The 19,269-nt window shown below is 37.5% G+C and overlaps 1 protein-coding gene across 3 annotated transcripts; it reads right to left on the bottom strand.

Moving 5' to 3' along the window:
* Positions 1–274: 274 nt before the first annotated feature.
* Positions 275–18,957, bottom strand: LOC144447316 (beta-1,3-galactosyltransferase 5-like). 3 transcript variants are annotated; one of them, XM_078137272.1, is made up of 3 exons: positions 18,640–18,957; positions 7,443–7,653; positions 275–6,195 (listed from the first exon to the last, which is right to left on the bottom strand). In XM_078137272.1, the coding sequence occupies exon 3, from the start codon at positions 6,166–6,168 to the stop codon at positions 5,086–5,088; it is 1,083 nt and encodes a 360-aa protein (XP_077993398.1). In that variant the 5' UTR covers positions 6,169–6,195; positions 7,443–7,653; positions 18,640–18,957; the 3' UTR covers positions 275–5,085. The 3 variants fall into 3 exon arrangements, with proteins under 3 accessions (XP_077993398.1, XP_077993400.1, XP_077993399.1); XM_078137274.1 differs by having other exon boundaries at positions 7,544–7,653; XM_078137273.1 differs by lacking the exon at positions 7,443–7,653.
* Between the last annotated feature and the right edge of the window lie 312 nt (positions 18,958–19,269).

The following is a 19,269-nucleotide window of genomic DNA, read 5'->3' as shown; positions in this document are numbered from 1 at the left end:
TAAACAATTTTCAGTGAATATATCGTGGTTGTGTAATCGAAAAATGATACTCCAGTTATAACTAATAGAGTTTGAACATCGTGGCAGATTTCCTCCTACCCAATATTCACCTGTTTGACGTCAGACGTCGTAGACCTAACTCACTACCCTATATTCATGTTTAGCCGCCACACAGACATTACGCTCTACTCCATGGTCATGTCCACAATATGAACCCACACGTTTTTTCCTCATTAATGCACATCTCACCAATTGAATTTATTTACACTGGAAAAAAAATCGATGCTGTATTATTAACATAATGAGAACCAACACAACTTACTGTTACAGTAGATGTAGCATACAGCATACATAATATACTTGAGATGTGTTGACTGTAGAAAACAATTGGATAGATAGGAACAGATCTCCTGATGCAAATAGGTTACTAGGCAACGCATCATTTCCATGAGATCATCGACCGTAAGTGACAAGTTATTACATTAGAGGTTGCATACCTCGAAGTACAATATCCGATTGTCTAGATTATCAATTCTGTGCAATTGTCGATTGCTGCAAGCTTCCTGGCATGGCTTTGTCATTAACACCCGATTCTTTACCGCCAACTGTATCATATCCGTTGTGAAATCACGTATCGGAACGTAGATTATATTCAGTCTTAAACAATCTTCGGCGCATTACGTCATCAATCTGGTAAAATCGTGATCTACATCTAGATTATTCTTATTCTCTGTTTTGATAAAAATGAAAAGTCAAAACACTGTATTAACATATCATTGTTTTTATTGCTTCACTATACACATTTGATAAAATATTGTGTAATATGTTTTACGCTCTCAAATTATTGGGAAAATAACACCTTCGTTGCATTGCGGAATTGGCAGGAAACTAACACCTATATTTCTTTAAGGAGAAACCGGTGCTCTTTGAAAGAATTCAACACCACTGTCGTCAGAAGCGCAGTCGCAAAATTGCATATTAGAGAAATCTATTTGATCATTATCTTATGGAGGTGTTGTCACGAACGAACTAAGTACTTCTAAGGTAGCCTGGACAAAAAAAATCCACGAAATTGTGTACAGCTGAAAAAAATGTGATTCAAGAATGATTGTTTTGGACTCTTGGTTCAAGTTAAACTTATAAGATATTGCAATTCATAGCGTCAGAAAATTATTGAGAATAATGATATCAAATTTTCGCAAACATCTTGACATCCAGAGGTGTACCACAATGGTATGACATCACGTATCTCGCGAGAACAGGGGAGACCCAACCTCAACTGCTACTTCCAAGCTATGAAACTCCAGCTTACTTCACAAGTGGTGTCAGACCATATTGCAGTACACCCTTAACGATTTCGTCGAGATATCAGCGAAAATGTGTTATTCTCGTTAAATTTCTCTGACTCTATGAGCAACAGTGATTTGTCTATAAAATATGATTCGCCCTCGTCATATACTCAATTCTTTGTACACCTGATGCATATTTACACGCATGCGCTGTCGACGACAGTGGACCTTTACTGTTGTAAATACGGGTATTTGACGTCACGACTTCGGAAAATAACTAAAATGCATACTTTAACAGTAAATACATTATCAATTAAATAGTGAAAAGAATACTGGTAACAATATTTTTTTTCTCGAACAAACTCAGTTTTTCGACTAAATGCCAGAAGAAATAATACTATTTACATCAAGTATACAGAACTTATTGCCGAGAGAAAAATGTGTACATGTATAACACTTTCACCGAAAGGTATGTGTTATTGCAGTACCCCTTTGCGCAACAAATATTATGAACATTTGTAAGTGAGGTTGCTGTGCTGCTGTTACAGTTTATACAACCAACATACATTCTGTCAACGTAACTTGTCATACATTATTACACAGGTAGACGACACTCTTTTAGAAAAGGGCTTAGACCACAAATGACGTCACAATAATCCAGATCTTTAAAATGTAGCTTAGGTTGTCAATTGCATACCTACATCATGTTTCTTTACAGTGTTTCAACTAAAATGTCAAACATTAAGAACGGAGGCAGTATGAATTGAATATCATATGAGATAGCGCCTGTTTTATAACAAACGAGTAGTGTTTCCATAACATAATAGCAATCCTTTTGGCTTTTTCACTTGAAGACCTATAATAATATATAATATAAATATGAGTTCATAACTATGTCATCATCTTTAAAATTTACAGAATACATTGTTACTCAGCCATTAGCATTGTGACAGGCACAGAAATCAACTGTAATTGGGTGATAAATGTTACGAATAATATAGATTTACTGTTGCAGTTCCGTGACGTTGTTTTCCGCTGAGTGAAATGTCACAATGCTTCGGTATTTATATATTTGATGTATCGTTGGTTCTTTGCTTAGATGTCACAAAAAATAACTATGAGGGATATCATATCGTTTGATTACATTTCAAAACTATTAATCCCTTTCTGGTGTTAATTATACACGATTAAAGATAACAGGTAGCTTAGTACAGTGAATTTCACAATACCATTAACAGGTAGCTTAGTACAGTGAATTTCACAATACCATGCAGCTTTTCTGTTTGATACAACCAAGCAGAAACAAACAAGAAACTACATATGCCACACTTCAATAGCAAGGTCGCATTTTCTTGTTACATTTTAGTCTAAATTAAGTAACTCATTTAAATGTATTGCAACTCCATGCAGACATTCGGGCTCCAAAGTTTTCCTCAGTATCAAACACCCGATGGAGGGCGCGTAAAATGACAAAATGTAGCAAGAAACTGTACTCATTCAATCTTGCTTTCTTAAAAGTGTAGCATGTCAAGTTTCTTATTGGTTTCTGCGTGGTTGTATCAAACAGAAAAGCTGTACGGTATTGTGAAATTCGATGTAATCTTATAACAGTAATTAGTAGGAGTTTTGAAATAGCGCTCACCACACTGTGAACAAAGCGCTTTACAATTATTACTCTTGGTTCGGACCTATTACGGTACAAAGACCATTTTATGTCCCAGGGGCGCATACAGTCAATTGAAGCTTATGTAAGCAAATAGGGTTAAATCCTTCACTTAACAGACCTTTATCCTACCAGCTCCCTAATTATAGAGGTAGGTTAACTAGGGGTGTAAACCACGACTCTACTTTTAAAATAGAGCTAATGTGTGTGGAATGTATTACGTGTATTGCGTTGACCGTTCACCTTGCTTTATATACATCAGTAAAATTCGATAAAAATATATATTAATAATCTAAATGCAGTGTAAATAAATCATTTTTTTTCTTTTTCATTTTATTACTTTTTAACAATTTATGGATCAAGTTAGTTCTGGCGTCGTGATACTAAAAGTGATTTAGATAATATTTTATGGTATTTTGTGTAATATTTACGTGCACTGGTGTAAAAATTATTGATTATGAATAATATATCGTTTTAATAATTGTTTAGTGTTTATCATAATTTGGTAGTGATTATTTACATGTTCTGTACACCAATCACTTTCAACTCCCAATTATTTGAATAAACTGTTTTTTTCCAGTAACGTATTCGAATATTTCATCCCCCCCCCCTCCCCCAAACAAGAACATGACCCCTATTTATTGATATCATGTCAACATTTTAGCCAAAACTGATCACATTTACAAAAATACAGGACTGGCATGTCTCTATCATATGTGACACATACCGTTTCCATGTTTCTGTCACATGTAAAACATACAGTCTGTCAGTCTCCATGTTTTTGTCGGATGTGAAATATACATTTTCCATGTTTCCAGAAACATGTAAGATATACAGTCTCCATGTCTCTGTCACATGTGAAATATACATTCTCCATGTTTCTAGAAACATGTAAAACATACAGTCCCCATGTTTCTGTCAAATGTAAAACATACAATCTCCATATGTTTCTGTCCTATGTAAAACATACAGTCTCCATGTTTATGTATCATGAACATAGTCTCCATGTTTCTGTCTCATATGTGAAATATACATTCTCCATGTTTCGAGAAACATGTGAAACATACAGCCTCCATATTTCTGCCACATATGAAACATACAGTCTCCATATTTCTGCCACATGTATGTTTCTATATTTCTGAAACATACAGTCTCCATGTTTCTATTTCATGTTATGAAAATACTTCCCCTGTGTTTTCCTCCTCTATATTAAACATACATTCTCTATATTAAGCCATGTACCTATAGGCGTTCAAAAGTCACAAGTTGTATCACACAGAATTATTGCTATTTCATCACAATTTTCGAAAAATAATTGATATCATGTATTCAAAAATATATATACATTTGATCATATCACATATTTGCCAGTATTTTCGGCGTTCTCCCCCCCCCCCCCAATGCATGTCGTTCCATATTCATCGATATCTGAAGTTCCATAACTTAAAGTCACTTTTTGGTATCCGACTCCAATATGTTAATTAAAATAACGCTATTCAATGCGTTACCGTCGTCAGGGTATTATCATTATAGCTATTTGTTATTCATTCAGTTTATATTATTGATAATACATGCATACAAAATGTACACACACAGATTTCGTTTATCCACGGCTACCAATTTGTGAGTTTGCCTGCACGCATTTCTTTACTGTGAATACCAGTACAGATTGCCAGGAAGGATGGTCGACCATATTATCAAGTTCATTCCATATCTCGCTGACCAGTATCACGTATTATATTATAGCATTACCAATTCCAGTGAATTTTGTGACGTCATCGCTGTACATTATTACTGATAATGTATGCCGTTATATCGCGGGCCCGGAACGAGCATAACAATACAAGCTTATGTACGTACGTGTGTCGCTAGGATTAGTATTCAGCTTCCGGGCCAAACATGGCAGACGATGTTCAGCGCTGTGTATATTATACGTTGTTTTGCGTTTCTCGGGCTACAAATTCACTGGCATTGGCAAAACTATAAAATAATAACAATAATGTATGCCCTCCCAGTCCATAATGGACTCAAGCAAACTTTGCACTCCATAATGGGCTCGGCTGTCGCCTCGCCCATTATGTCGTTCAAAGTTTGCTTTCGTCCATTATGGGCTGGGAGGGCGTACATTATTGTTTAAATAACAACTTTGAATTCATTTTCCTGTTGGGGGACAGGAGAAAGTTTCTTTTCACATTCCGCAGAGTGTTTCATGAACATCTTCCACATGTAACGGAGACGAAGTGGGTTTTTGTGGTGTGATGTAAATAACGGGTAATATGTACAAGGATCTTTCAATCGAGTATGCCCGGAGAATGTATCAAATCTCCAGTCATGAATGAGAGGAATCTGAAGTTTATTGAGAGCAATACCGACGAACACATCCTCCCAACTGATAAACTCCATCTTTTTGGATACAGTGTTTACGTCCCTGACAAGGTCCTTCGATAAAAGATATCCTGTACCGACCAGATATGACGGAAACTTATCTTCTTTATACATATCCCACGGTGTAAACCATTTGTTCGTATGATTCCGACTTGGGGTGATATTATAGTAGGCATATCCGTACGCAAGTTCACTTCTTGGCATGTTGGTCAAGTTTTTGGCGAGGGAATAATAATTTACAAAAACGTCGTCGTCCGTTTTAAGAACATACGTTGCATTGGGACAGTGCTTGGTAGCCCAACGAAATCCGAGGAGAGTTTTCAGAGTGAGATTTAAATAATGTTCATCGAAATCAAACTGTAGTATATCTTTGTATTTAACACCTTCATCTCGTATGAGTTTTGTTAAACGTTGGTCTTCAGTTTTAGCGACCAGGAAGAGTGACACTATCCGCTTACTCCCGGCCTGCTTCACACTGGCCCACGTATCCCGAATAGCTTTGCGTTCTTTGACATGTTGTGGTGCCGTAGTTACCAAGCCAAGGATAAACACATCGCGTCCTATACACGTATCTGGTTGATTGATAATGTGATGATATACATCTAAATTAACCCTTGACCCCGTTAGATTGTTTGTGTTGTTGTATTGTGGTGGACTCACGTCTTCTGCTTCTGCGATGAACCAATTTCTCCCACCGGGTCCAAAAAATATACTCTGCGATACCCCGGATGATGATGTATCCTTTGAACTCCTGAAGTAAAAACTCACATAGAAGATGATGTTGACGATGTAGATTATAGCGACAATTAGAATAACTTTCTCAAGATTCATCGTATTTCTTCGTAGACGTTCAATACTCTGAAATAAGAAGAAGAAAAGAATTAAATTTAAAAACGGATTAAAATATCTGATTTATATCTATTAAATGTGGCCATAGAGATATTGAAGTGTTGGGGTTGAAGGTCAGGGGTCAAAGTCGATATTACTCAGAGCTATAGTACACTGTGCAATATTCAAACTCAATCTCTCCCATATAAGTAGTCCGGAAATCTAATCTACATTTGTCCCAAGATAAAGTACACACTGTCTCACCCCTTGCCAGGCTAGGTGATGATAATACTGAGATAAAAGTGTACACATTCGGATGGGGACACACACAGCATGCAGTGTTCACGGCGAAACAAATAAGCCATGCATCATTCACAAGCCCTGATAGGGCTGAACAACGAGACGTGTCTTATGTTATAGTGTAGCTCATATGAAGATCTGTGTAAAATTCGTTTTTTAAATGTTTACCGTTTCTTTTGAATGGTTACAGTTGTGCCCTTCATCCTTAAACCCTTACTGTGCAGTCACTACTCCATTCATGGTACAGTAGTATGACTTATTTTTACTCCACAACTATTTTTCTCTGTAATTAAGTTCTCCTCGTAATTTTGGTCCTCTTGCATTTCATTCTTGAGACCATGGAGGCTTCCCATATACTTCCATGTGCAGGCATATGGTTTCTGACTTTGCTGGACTGGTTTTACTTGAACTACAAAGGTCAACCCAATTCACACCTTCTAAATCCCCCTTTGTCTTACACTATCCATTACTGATAAGACTTCAGCAACAACTCAGACAAGGAGTTGATTATAACCCGCTACACAAACTTTAATATTAGCTCCGGTAGAGGACTGCTAATCCCGTACATGTCAAACAATGTGTCAACATTATGACAGATAAAGGGCATAAGTCGTGATAGACGTTAGACTGTAAGATACGTTCTGACGTTTCGCCCTCACCGGCCTCCTCTCACCGAGGGGTTGGCCGATGTGTGAGGGCGTCCCGTCCAATTATTTTCACATTTGCTTCGAAATAACAATGTCGTCATTGACAACATATCCGATAAAAACGCAAACGTGACTTCCAGCTTGTCCAGCCTTGGACCATGTAGTGTATTTCGTCTATATATAGATCCTCGTATTTCAATCTTTTCCACAGCACGGTTGTGAGAGGCAGACGAAACATCAGATAACCCCAAACACTTGGCTTTAAGTCCATCTGCAATTCGCAATCTAATAACCTACGTGATATCTTCTCTTGCTCAACGCTTTACTTACTTGTCGATCGCATCAACGCATTGGTGGCAAACAGCTGGGAGAGAAAGTGAAGAAAACTGTTGCCTATATAATGTAAAGTGAACATACACGTAGACATATACCTAGCTATCCACGGGTTTGAATCGGAAGGTATACTTGGCCCAACGATGAGGTTAGAGATGATTCGATACCACTATGGCATCCAGAGTAACATAACCCATAGACCGCTGTCCTGTATGAAAATAGGAAATCGAATGACTTTCGCAACAGGCAAAGGAAGTTCTACGTAGGAGGGGTGTAAAGAACTTTATGGAATGGCAGAATCAGCCAATGAGATCACCTGAATGGTTAACTAAGCAGTGGAAAGGCATGATTTCGGGTAGTAAATACTAATTACACCCAATTCATGATCAGGGTTTAAAAGTGCAGGGTAAAACAGTCTCGGGGTTAAACTCGCACAAACGTCACCTGCTAACATTCAATTGTCTGGAATGAACAGCTTCAACATTTTCCTCTAAATAAAACCATAGTTACTGCATTTGCGTTTTTCATTTTCTAAAACGGCTTAAGTTATCAAGGCTGAGCTTCTTAGCTCTTGCTACCAATTTGAGTGTTGTGCCGGCAGCTACTTGCATAGAAGGCTGCTGGGATCACCACATGACGTCAATTAGGTACATATAATAACACTATCATATTTCAACGCGATTCCCGTAGTGAAAGATTTTCCAAATACCACAGGCAATGTGAAATATGACAAAGCTGTATTCAAGCACTACTTACCAGTGGCCTAAACTAGATTCTATCCGTGGCATTGAATCCTTACCCAAAGATGGATTCCAAACCACTGACAGCCTCTAGACTAGCAGTAGCTGAACATCTTGTAGGCTTCAAGTTACTGTTCATGTACGTACGTACGTACATACATACATACATACATACATACATACATACATACATACATACATACATACATACGCTTGTATTACTGTTTGCTCTTTGGGCCTGTGGCCTTATTGTTATGAAATAAACTGATTGATTGATACATACATACATACATACATACATACATACATACATACATACATACATACATACACACATACACACACACATACATACATACACACACACATACATACATACATACATACATACATACATACATACATACATACATACATACATGCATACACACATACACAAATACACACATACATACATACATACATACATACATACATACATACATACATACATACATACCATATTCTCAGGACTAATTGAGATGGAATGCCCTTTGTCAAATGTCAACGGTGTTGACTGTAGATGTCACCACTTGTTGAGAGACGGCGAATGAGAAATGCAACGATAGATCTGACAATATAATGAAGGCAAAAAATATAAAGCACCGTTCAATAATGACATCACGTATTCCTTACTTGTTGCCATGGCAATGAAACATACCTGATAAAAACCCTATATTTATCATAAATTATATCCGTCAGTCGCATAAATGTGAATTAGAAATACAGGATAATGAAAACGTGATATTTTATTATCTCACAAAATTTAGTACTTACGAGTGACAAACCTACTCAGCCGCTAAAATGCGATGATTGCCGACAAGAAACTTAAAGTGATTGACAACGTATAATAAAAGATGGTATTTCACCTCCTTGCTTAGCAGCTGATAGAATTTTTCATACGAAAGAAGCATGTACATCATTGTCGAATATACAAGTCTTAAACTCTCGCTGTTGCTTTGCCCACGAAAACGTTACCCCACCACCACCACCACCACCACCACCGCCACCACCACCACCACCGCCACCACCACCACCCTCCGTTAATAATATCCCGAAAAACATCAGAGGTCACCATACAAATTATGAAGTAGCTGAAAAGCTACTCTTAGTCCAACCACGTGGCAATTTCAATAGATCTTATGGCCAGAGGGCTTTTTCAGTGTGCTCACCCTCTCTGTGGAATTCACTTCCATTTGAAATGAGAAATATAATGACTGTTGACATTTTTAAACGTAGTTTAAAGACATATCTTTTTAGACAACATTTTAAGTGATTGATTTTAACTTGTCAGTTTTTATACATTGTGAATTATTTTAATTGGCCAGTTTTACACCTAGCCCCTTTTTGTGTGTTGTTATTTTCTTTACTTTATTGCAATTTTTTAAAACTACAGTCTGTACAACGCGCTGAGACGCAGGTGTAGCGCGTTTACTTACAAGAAATAAATAATAAATAAATAAAATAGCAGTTGATATAAAAATTCACCCATTTTTGATCCAAAATGGCCATCGAATACATGGGGAAATAAAACTTTGAAAGTTGCTCAATTCCTTGCAAACGAGGCGGGACCCCCCCCCCCCATATTTTTCGAAATTTTAAGAACTTTTTTCCGCGGCGCAATTCTGCCTTAACAGACATATGCATATATCCATCCATCCATCCAACCACCCACCCACCAACCCACACATCCACCCATACCTGAGACAGACAGATAAACAGACTGTCAAGACAGACAGTCAACATACATACATACATACATACATACATATATACATACATACATACATACATACATACACAAGCATGCATGCATGCACGCAGGCAGGCAGGCAGGCAGGCACACACACACATACATACATACATACATACATACATACATACATACATACATACATACATGCATACATACATACATACATACATACATACATACATACATACATACATACATACATACATACAGACATTTAGACAGACAGACTGACTGACAGTCAGTCAATCAGTAAGACAAACAGATAGTCGGATCTATAAGGCAAACTGAAGCAGACAGTCAGATAGACAGAGACAGACAGACAGACTGACAGACAGACAGGCAGACGGACAGACATATCTTCGTGACACCGACCCCCACACAGACACTTAACCATGGATATGTTACTACTTAAACCTTGATTCGATTATGCTTATACGATGACTACGTTTTTCTCGCTGTATCTACATCTACATCTACAGTCAGTTGTGGAGAAATTGACCCTTATTGTTGCAGCTTTGTGATACTCCATGTAATTGACTGGGGATCAAACTTCTTCAACTTTCAACGTCGTGGCTCTTGAAATAAAACCACTAATGATGTTACTTGTTTTGAGAGTTGCAATTGAAAATTGTTAATGATAAGTTTGTGTGAAACTGTACACGTGTTCTTATCAATTAAACATGGTGTATGTTACAGTACAGTACAGTATAGAACTAATTGTATTGTTGCCGCCATGAGTAATGTCTTGCAATCAAATTGTATTTGTTCGGTTGCTATAGAAACGAGTCAGTCAAACCGCTGTCCTATTTTTGAGTGTATATATTCCTATCAGAACTGTATTGTAAGCTTAATGGCGACATTCTAAACCAAGGGTTTTATTTTTCGACGAATCATGAAGTCCATGATGTTCATATTGGCACACTGTAATCGTAGACAACCAACATATATAAATACACGCCTGAGATAGAACGCAAATGATAAAAAAAACCTGAGAACGTGTCTCTTTAGCAAATATTCGGTTGTGAATGACATAATCACATCTCGTTTGAGTGCGGGAGTCAATTATACGCAATCAAAAATTCCACGCGTTGTTCGAAATCTTACAAAAAGTAGTTAGACAGATTAAATGATAGTAAATCACATTTTCTATTTTTAGCTATAAGTCTTGAAAACCGTGTCACATAGTGTATTGACTTGCACTCGGTGTTGTAAAGATTATTATTTATATATTTTCAAAATGACAAGTCGCCATTATTCATGCTACTGCAGTGTACGTACATGTATTCATGTAAAGAAATATTGGTGTTGAATTTCTCCGAATGTCATCAACAACAACAACAACAACAACAACAACAACAACAACGTTTAAGTAGGACTTGTTTATATTTACATTTGCATTACTTTATTTATGTAATTATTCATATATTTCTTTATTTATTAATTTTTCTCTTTGTCTGTCTGTCTGTCTGTCTGTCTGTCTGTCTGTCTGTCTGTCTGTCTGTCTGACTGTCTGTCTGTCTGTCTGTCTGTCTGTCTGTCTGTCTGTCTGTCTGTCTGTCTGTCTGTCTGTCTGTCTGTCCGTCCGTCCGTCCGATATTTTTGAATCAACAGATGGTATCTTTGACCACAGACTCGTGGCAAATGTTTTCGTTCAGTGAAATTTTATATTTAACACTATATAAAGTTGATATGTTGGAATCGTAATGAAATCATAAGAATCTATCCAAGACGGGCTTAACGATTGATGTAGTGGACAGAGATAACCATATATCTAGACCATTCACAATTATAACTTATGAAACTCAGTGAACCATTAGTAAGCTTAGCAATAACTGTATTCTATACCATAGTCTGTGTCTATACTGACATTCCATTCTTTCGCTACTTCATAGAAACGATTGCATTTGTCGATGACGTTTTGACGTCAGTTTAGATTATGACGAGGCCATTTGTAGTCAATAAAGTTATCTGGTGGAAGAGCCAGGTGGTTTCAAGGAGAAGAGATAAAAACATCTATAGAAGGACATCCAGAAATATGTATATCACTTTATGATTTACGATGAATATTATAATATCGACGTTATTGATCACAGGGATACCTTTTGTGAAGTTAAAACCTCGACAAGGCTTTCAGAGTATAGCACTCCCTGTCAATAAGACTTTCAGAGTATAGCTTTACCTGTCAACAAGGTTTTCAGAGAATAGCACTCCCTGTCAATAAGACTTTCAGAGTATAGCTTTACCTGTCAACAAGGCTTTCAGAGTATAGCTTTACCTGTCAACAAGGCTTTCAGAGTATAGCTTTACCTCAGTGTCAACAAGGCTTTCAGAGTATAGCACTCCCTGTCAATCAGACTTTCAGAGTATACCTTTACCTGTCAACAAGGCTTTCAGAGTATAGTACTACCTGTCAATAAGACTTTCAGAGTGTAGCTTTACCTGTCAATCAGACTTTCAGAGTATAGCTTTACCTCAGTGTCAACAAGGCTTTCAGAGTATAGCACTCCCTGTCAATCAGACTTTCAGAGTATACCTTTACCTGTCAATCAGACTTTCAGAGTATAGCACTCCCTGTCAATAAGACTTTCAGAGTATAGCTTTACCTGTCAATAAGACTTTCAGAGTACTAATTTACATCTGGTAACAAATCTTACAAATGTAACTGTCAACAAGGATTTCAGAGTACTGCTTTACCTGTCATAAAGGCCTTCATGTTAAATATTATTCCTCTTATGATCGGTATCAGATTTGCATAATCACCATCGCTGTAAAATAAATTGGTTTGTCCTTCTCTTAATTCAATCGAAATAGATAGAGTTAATGAAAGAAACACCTATGTTTTATTGTGTCATAAGTTACAGGATATTAAATTCGACAAAACTGAAAAAAACTCACATTTTTGTCATTTCCTTCCCCTAGTGCAAAGTGAACAATATCCGGTATGTATGTGTGAGGTAAGAAAGTCATTCTTTAACACGCAAATCTCAAGTAACAGATGGAAGTCGAGATACTCCTCCTGTAAGCTTGAGATGAATGGCCATACCTGACAGGCTGGAGACGGATAGCCTGTCCACGTTGCAGGTCTGTGAGCCCGCTTTGCTCATCACTTTAGTGAAAAGGAAGGCTGAATCACATATAAATGTATAACCGCGACGTAGACCGAGTCATTTCGACTGCAGATGTGATAGAACTTATACGACACGGTTGCTGATATGATGTAAAGTTGTGGTTATGATATTAATAAGATATATTTTGACCTACGAAAATATAAATGAAGACAGTGTCATTAGATCGTGTATCGTTTCACAATATACCATGCCGGTATGTATCCTGTGAACGGGTACGTTGACATCCATGCACGGTGGGGGTTAGACTCACATTATTGTCTTTGGAATGAAAATGCAAGGTAATATGATGTTCATTATTACAATAGTCTTCAATACACAAGTAATTGGTTTTCAAGTTCCCCTTTGTCCCGCCCCAACTGTTGGCCATGAAGATAATAGCAACAAAAAAAACCATATATATTCTAAAACAAAAGTGTAATATGTTTTCATTGGTCTAGTTTCGTTTTCTTTCAGGTGAATCATTTGGTCTTCAGTAAGAAAATTCATTAATAACAACGAAGTCTCTTTGCTTTGTGGCATCGACACAGTAAAAACACACGTCTCTGGTGACAAAAATAGTATTTTGTGAAAAAATACGTCACGAAACCTTGTTAAGCTGATCATTAACTTTTGAAAATCACTGACCTTTTGGAAATTCTGGTTCAACTTCCCCTGGCCTTGGATCGGAGAGGGAAGCAACTGTTGCGTCATGTACAAACTAACTACGATACATTGTGTTAAATGAAGGTTGTGAATCAATTTGTCACTAGTTCCCACTATATACGTTTTATGAAATTCTACACCTTTAATGTGGCCATATGGGGATGAGGATTAGGGTATTCATTTTGGATTTTTAATTGATAGAACAACTTTACCATGGCGTTCTACTTGAAAAATCAACGTGAAACAACATATGCCAAGTCCTTATTTTCAATCAATTGCGAAAGACTGGCAAATGATTGTGTAAAATGTTTGTTGTTGTGCATACAATAACAAAGTTTTTACACATTTTGCGTTTTGCAATGTATTTAGTTACAGACACAGACTTGGTATCTGTTGTTTCACATTGACAGAGCGACAGTGCTGTGTATCACTCAGAGTAGGTACTCTGCTATATGCTAATTATACTCCCAAGGGAGTTGACTGAAACACAATACCGAATTCGATTCGATTTCGAACCGAATCAGAATTTAGATCGGGACAGTACTTGTGCCTCTTATATACGTCTGTATACATCCGCGACACTGCGAAATAACAACCTCTCGGCGGTGGATGGTGCCGTAAAAGAGGCTATGGTTTACGACGATGGGTCTCAAACCAGATCTTCTTTTCATATTTGACACACCTCTTGGATGGTGCCGTAAAAAGGCTGTTTTGTTTGACGACAATGCGATTTCGTTCGTGCTATATAACAAATACGCTACGATATACATAGGTGGATTTTACAAGTCAATATATAGCTCTTAATGTAGCCTCGTACTATTTCTTGAATGTCCTCTACTTGTAATCAAGGCATTTAAAAGTGATCATAAGGTTTAATAATGTTCTCTGCAGGTTCCGTCTCTCAGCACATAACTTGCACATTGAATCAGGTAGACGTATATAACACTCAAAGAGAGAGAGAAGAGTTTGTAATTACTGTAAAAACGTCAGTAGCAGATGAATTTCACTTCCTACTCTGTTGCTCACTCCGATAGCAGAGCAAAATTCTTTTCATCTTATTACCGTAATCAGCCACACTTTGATAAATTTAGAAGACTTATTATAAAAACGTCCAATATTTGAGCCTTTGAGAAATATTGCACATTTTTTTTCTGCACTTAGCAGTCAAAATCCGAGTCGATATTGAATAGTATACCATGATGTTAGACACACTTACAGTCCATTTCCCTAGACCGAGCTCGAGTCAAAGCTATGAACTATTAAGATTAGTGAGTCTGATCACAAGGTTTCATGTTGAGATAGACACCATAAATATAACACACAAACATCACTTACACAGTGTAGGCTCTGTATTTATTTATGTTCTCTCGTTCTTTATCTTCTGCAAGTACTTTATGCCTAGTGTCCGCTTACCGTACCTTTATGCACTTATCATCAAGGCAAACCAACTACGTATTAAACTATTATATATAAGGTTAATATATATATCCACACACTTATACAGAGTGCCGGGTTTAGTTCAGAATTAGAAGAGCCCTAGCACTGACCGATGGAAGCTGAAAATAATTAATAGTTATGTGTATATGCATTTCGTCACGAAATGTCAATCAGCTGTGTATCATGAACACTAAACCTTGTGTAAACATAAGATGTACATTGTGACCTTTGACATCCAACAGCTAGATTGCCTGTTCTACTAAAGTTCATAATTTTGTGGTTCGACCTGTTTTTAGCACTCTACATGCGTGTAGTAAATTCTGTTTGAAATGGTATAGTGCAGTCTCTCGTCTGTGACTAATCTATACACTTTACAATATACCAGGCTTAGCCTATGTCATATCCGTGTAGAATATTTTTGATCCGCTCCCATATCGATAATATTACTAAGTTAAAAAAAACAAAACATGTCGAAGTTTAGATATCAAGCTAACATCCTTGAGCGCTTAAATGAATAAATAAATTCCTGTCTTTAGTGTACATTAAACAGTACGAGTAATTACAATTGATGAGTAACCAGGAAACGGTGTTATTTTAATGTAATAATGTACGTACACGTTTCGACGAGATATTGCGAGTTCCGGGTGACGATTGCAGACAGGATACCAACGTACTGGTCTACAGAATATATTGACAATGACAGGGCGTTCAGAAAGCGGGTTCAAAACAAACGACACACACACACACACACACACACACACACACACAGACACATCCACACACACACACATATATATACACACACATATATATATACACACACACACGCACACACACACACACACATACATACATACATACATACATACATACATACATACATACATACATACATACATACATACATACATACACATACATCCACACACACATATACATACATACATGATACATACATACATACATACATACATACATACATACATACACACACATATAAACTCAAACACAAACGTAAACACATTCAAGTTCACTAAAAATATTCCACGTGTAAATAAATACGGAATGAGTACGATACATGTACGATAAAAAAACTACGCATACATTTACTTGCATACTACTTTACATATAACAGATTCTACCAACTTTCACTGGCTTCTGACCATGGATTTTGTTTGAACTTGAACAGATTATACCTTGTGTAGTAGTATGCATGCTGTTACTGTTTATACCATTAACTGAATACAGAGCCCACAAGGTGTAAGTGATGTTTGTGTGTTACCTTTATGGTGTCTGTCTATACACAATCATGGACTTGATGATTCTACATGTGATGGCTTCACTATTGTTTACTTTTTCAACTAATGAGTAGCTATAGCGTGATTTATTTACATACTTCTGCAACCAAATTGTGTGGGGCACCTCTAAATCATGTACTGTTATAAATTTGCGGGATGAAGACGTGTGTGTGTGTGTGTGTGTGTGTGTGTGTGTGTGTGTGTGTGTGTGTGTATGTGTGTGTTGTGTAAACAATATCGGTTGTCATCAGTGAAACGGCGTGCCAACCTTGTTTTTGCTGTAGTAGCAATACGTTTATATATAGGGATGATTCATCCTGTTATAAACATGATAAAGTTGTCTCAACTCCAGGCTTATCAGGAAATTCCAGCGTTCGAGTAGATCTGATTTTAATACTAGTAAGTGGAACCTATGAGTCATAGTGAGGCGTAAATCTTGCCTGTATAATACATTCTAATGTTAAACAACATTGCTATACATGATAGCTGCGTTATATTTCTCCATGATATACTAGTATCTATATTCATATACAGTACACTATGTTAGTGTATTAAGATTAATTTTTTTTTTCTGTCACACTTAAGCTTACGTCATATCAGATATCGCGTTTGCAAATGAAGTCATGCAACTAGCTAGCCAGCACACAACTATGTACATGTACATCAGCAGAGTACATGATTACATTAGTCTGGGCGTCAATGTGGCAAATGTTGAAGTACAGGAGATGTCTGACCATTGTTGTATACATGGTAGCCTAGAGTCTATGAAAATTAAATAATATCCTGTGAGCTAATTAAATGTATACATATATAAGTCAATCAGCACATGTATGTCGTCAATGCAGTTTGGTAATATAAATACGGAACTCCACAATGGCATTTCACCTATATACTTTGTTAATACTGGGAATTCTTTGCTAGTCAGTACCATATATTTAACCTACGCTACGATATGGGGTCAGCGGTGCACTCGAACCCGGAGGGAACGAGTGCTGCATCGTGGACACCATAGTGTGTATAGCCAGAGATTTACGCCGTAGTAACATACGGTGTACTAGTGACGTACTTTGGTAATACTAATACACGTATGCTCGTGACCGAAACGTAAACATTTTGCTGGATCTACACGTATAGAATCTTTTACAGTAATACTAGTATCTTTCCCTTTACTTCCACGGTCATACCATGGAAGCATCACCGATATGCTAGCTATACCATCCACTTAGCTCTGGATGTATATGCTACGTGTCGAACCTCGTAGTACATACACCCAGAGCTACCATCTACTGTGTTTGGTGGTCTGGAACGATATACCATGCATATATCACATTGTTGTAGCACGCCCACAACTAGTTCTAGGCCATTACAAACAATGGAACAAAGAGGTACAAATGGGGAGCTTACATGGTATCAGCTGACCTTGGAAATTTGACTAAAAGGATGGGTACCAAGCCATGACTGTAGTAACATATTTAAACTCGCATACAAAATATAATAGGTGGTCGTATGTTCACCACATCTGTTCTGTTAGTGTGGCGTTCGTCTAAGATAGCATTGCATGTAGCCATGCACCACCACCACCATCACCACCAGACACGTGTGACGCCACTTTTAGACAGTTGTAGGGCTTCAATTTTAGTCTAACTGTACATCTGGTTCATGTCACTAAATTGGGTCTACCGACAACATTTAGAAACAGTTGGGGAAAAAATATTGTCTTCTAAAAACATTCTAAGGAACGAACAGACAACCAAGTCTAGACATTTCGATGACCATTGTTCATAGCATGACAGATACAAAGCCCACTGGAATATGCATGGACTGGGGTCAAACCGACTTCCTGTTTCCCCGACTCCGGTTCGATAGCAGCCGGACCCATGAAGTATCTGGAACGGGTTTATGGATGTCCACACCTATATAAAACCGTTCTGAATCAATAGACACGTACGTCTAATATGGCTGAGGTAGCTATACACATGACAAGACGCTATCGAACGATACTTACTGAAGACTATTTGAAACCTTTAACTATGAACAAAGTTCCTGCTAGTACTTCTCACACAGTGTTATGTGTGTACATAGGTACGTCACATATACTCGGTACAAAATCGTGGATAATACAACGCCCTTGACCCTGCTAACGGTTTAACTTACCTCTCCTCCTCCTCTTGAAGGAATACGCTGGCTGACACTGAAATCAAAGCCGAAGAGTACTTTTCACTATGATCGCTGACGTCATCTTGACCTTTCGTATCTTTATGGTGTATTCAAGCATTAAGACAAACACTGGCAAAGGCCATATATGAGTTGGGCCACTGACTTATACTATGTAAGTTAAGACCAGAACTATACCGCTTCGAGCTAGTGTATACAGTCAAGAAAGGGCGATATAGAGACTGATGTAATCCGCTGTGAAATGTTACCAGATGGTGTAGGCACTGTTCCTTGTTAAATACGACCCACTGAGTACTATATGACTCTTGAAATCACGTGATGTGTTGCGCGATCTATCAGAATATCAAATATTAACTTTGAAAGGATTTGGCCTACCACGTGGTCACTTTTAATACACGATAGCTTTGCATGATAGCCAGACACTATACTACCACCGTTGCTGTGAATGCCTCTATGTAGTTGACATGCTAGTATTTAATTGTCTCCAGGAGCAAAAGAGCTGTTTTTTTTCTTTATCAGATTGAAGACGGTAAGCTTTTATGGCCTACGGTCCTCCCCTATCACTGTCAAGGTTCACGGTGCTAAATGTTTTCAGTATGTTTTCCACTA

Source organism: Glandiceps talaboti, chromosome 16 (assembly GCF_964340395.1).
Source record: "Glandiceps talaboti chromosome 16, keGlaTala1.1, whole genome shotgun sequence".
In the NCBI taxonomy this organism is placed as follows: domain Eukaryota; kingdom Metazoa; phylum Hemichordata; class Enteropneusta; family Spengelidae; genus Glandiceps; species Glandiceps talaboti.
Note: the sequence above shows the minus strand (reverse complement) of the source record. Positions and strands in the feature narration are given on the sequence as shown.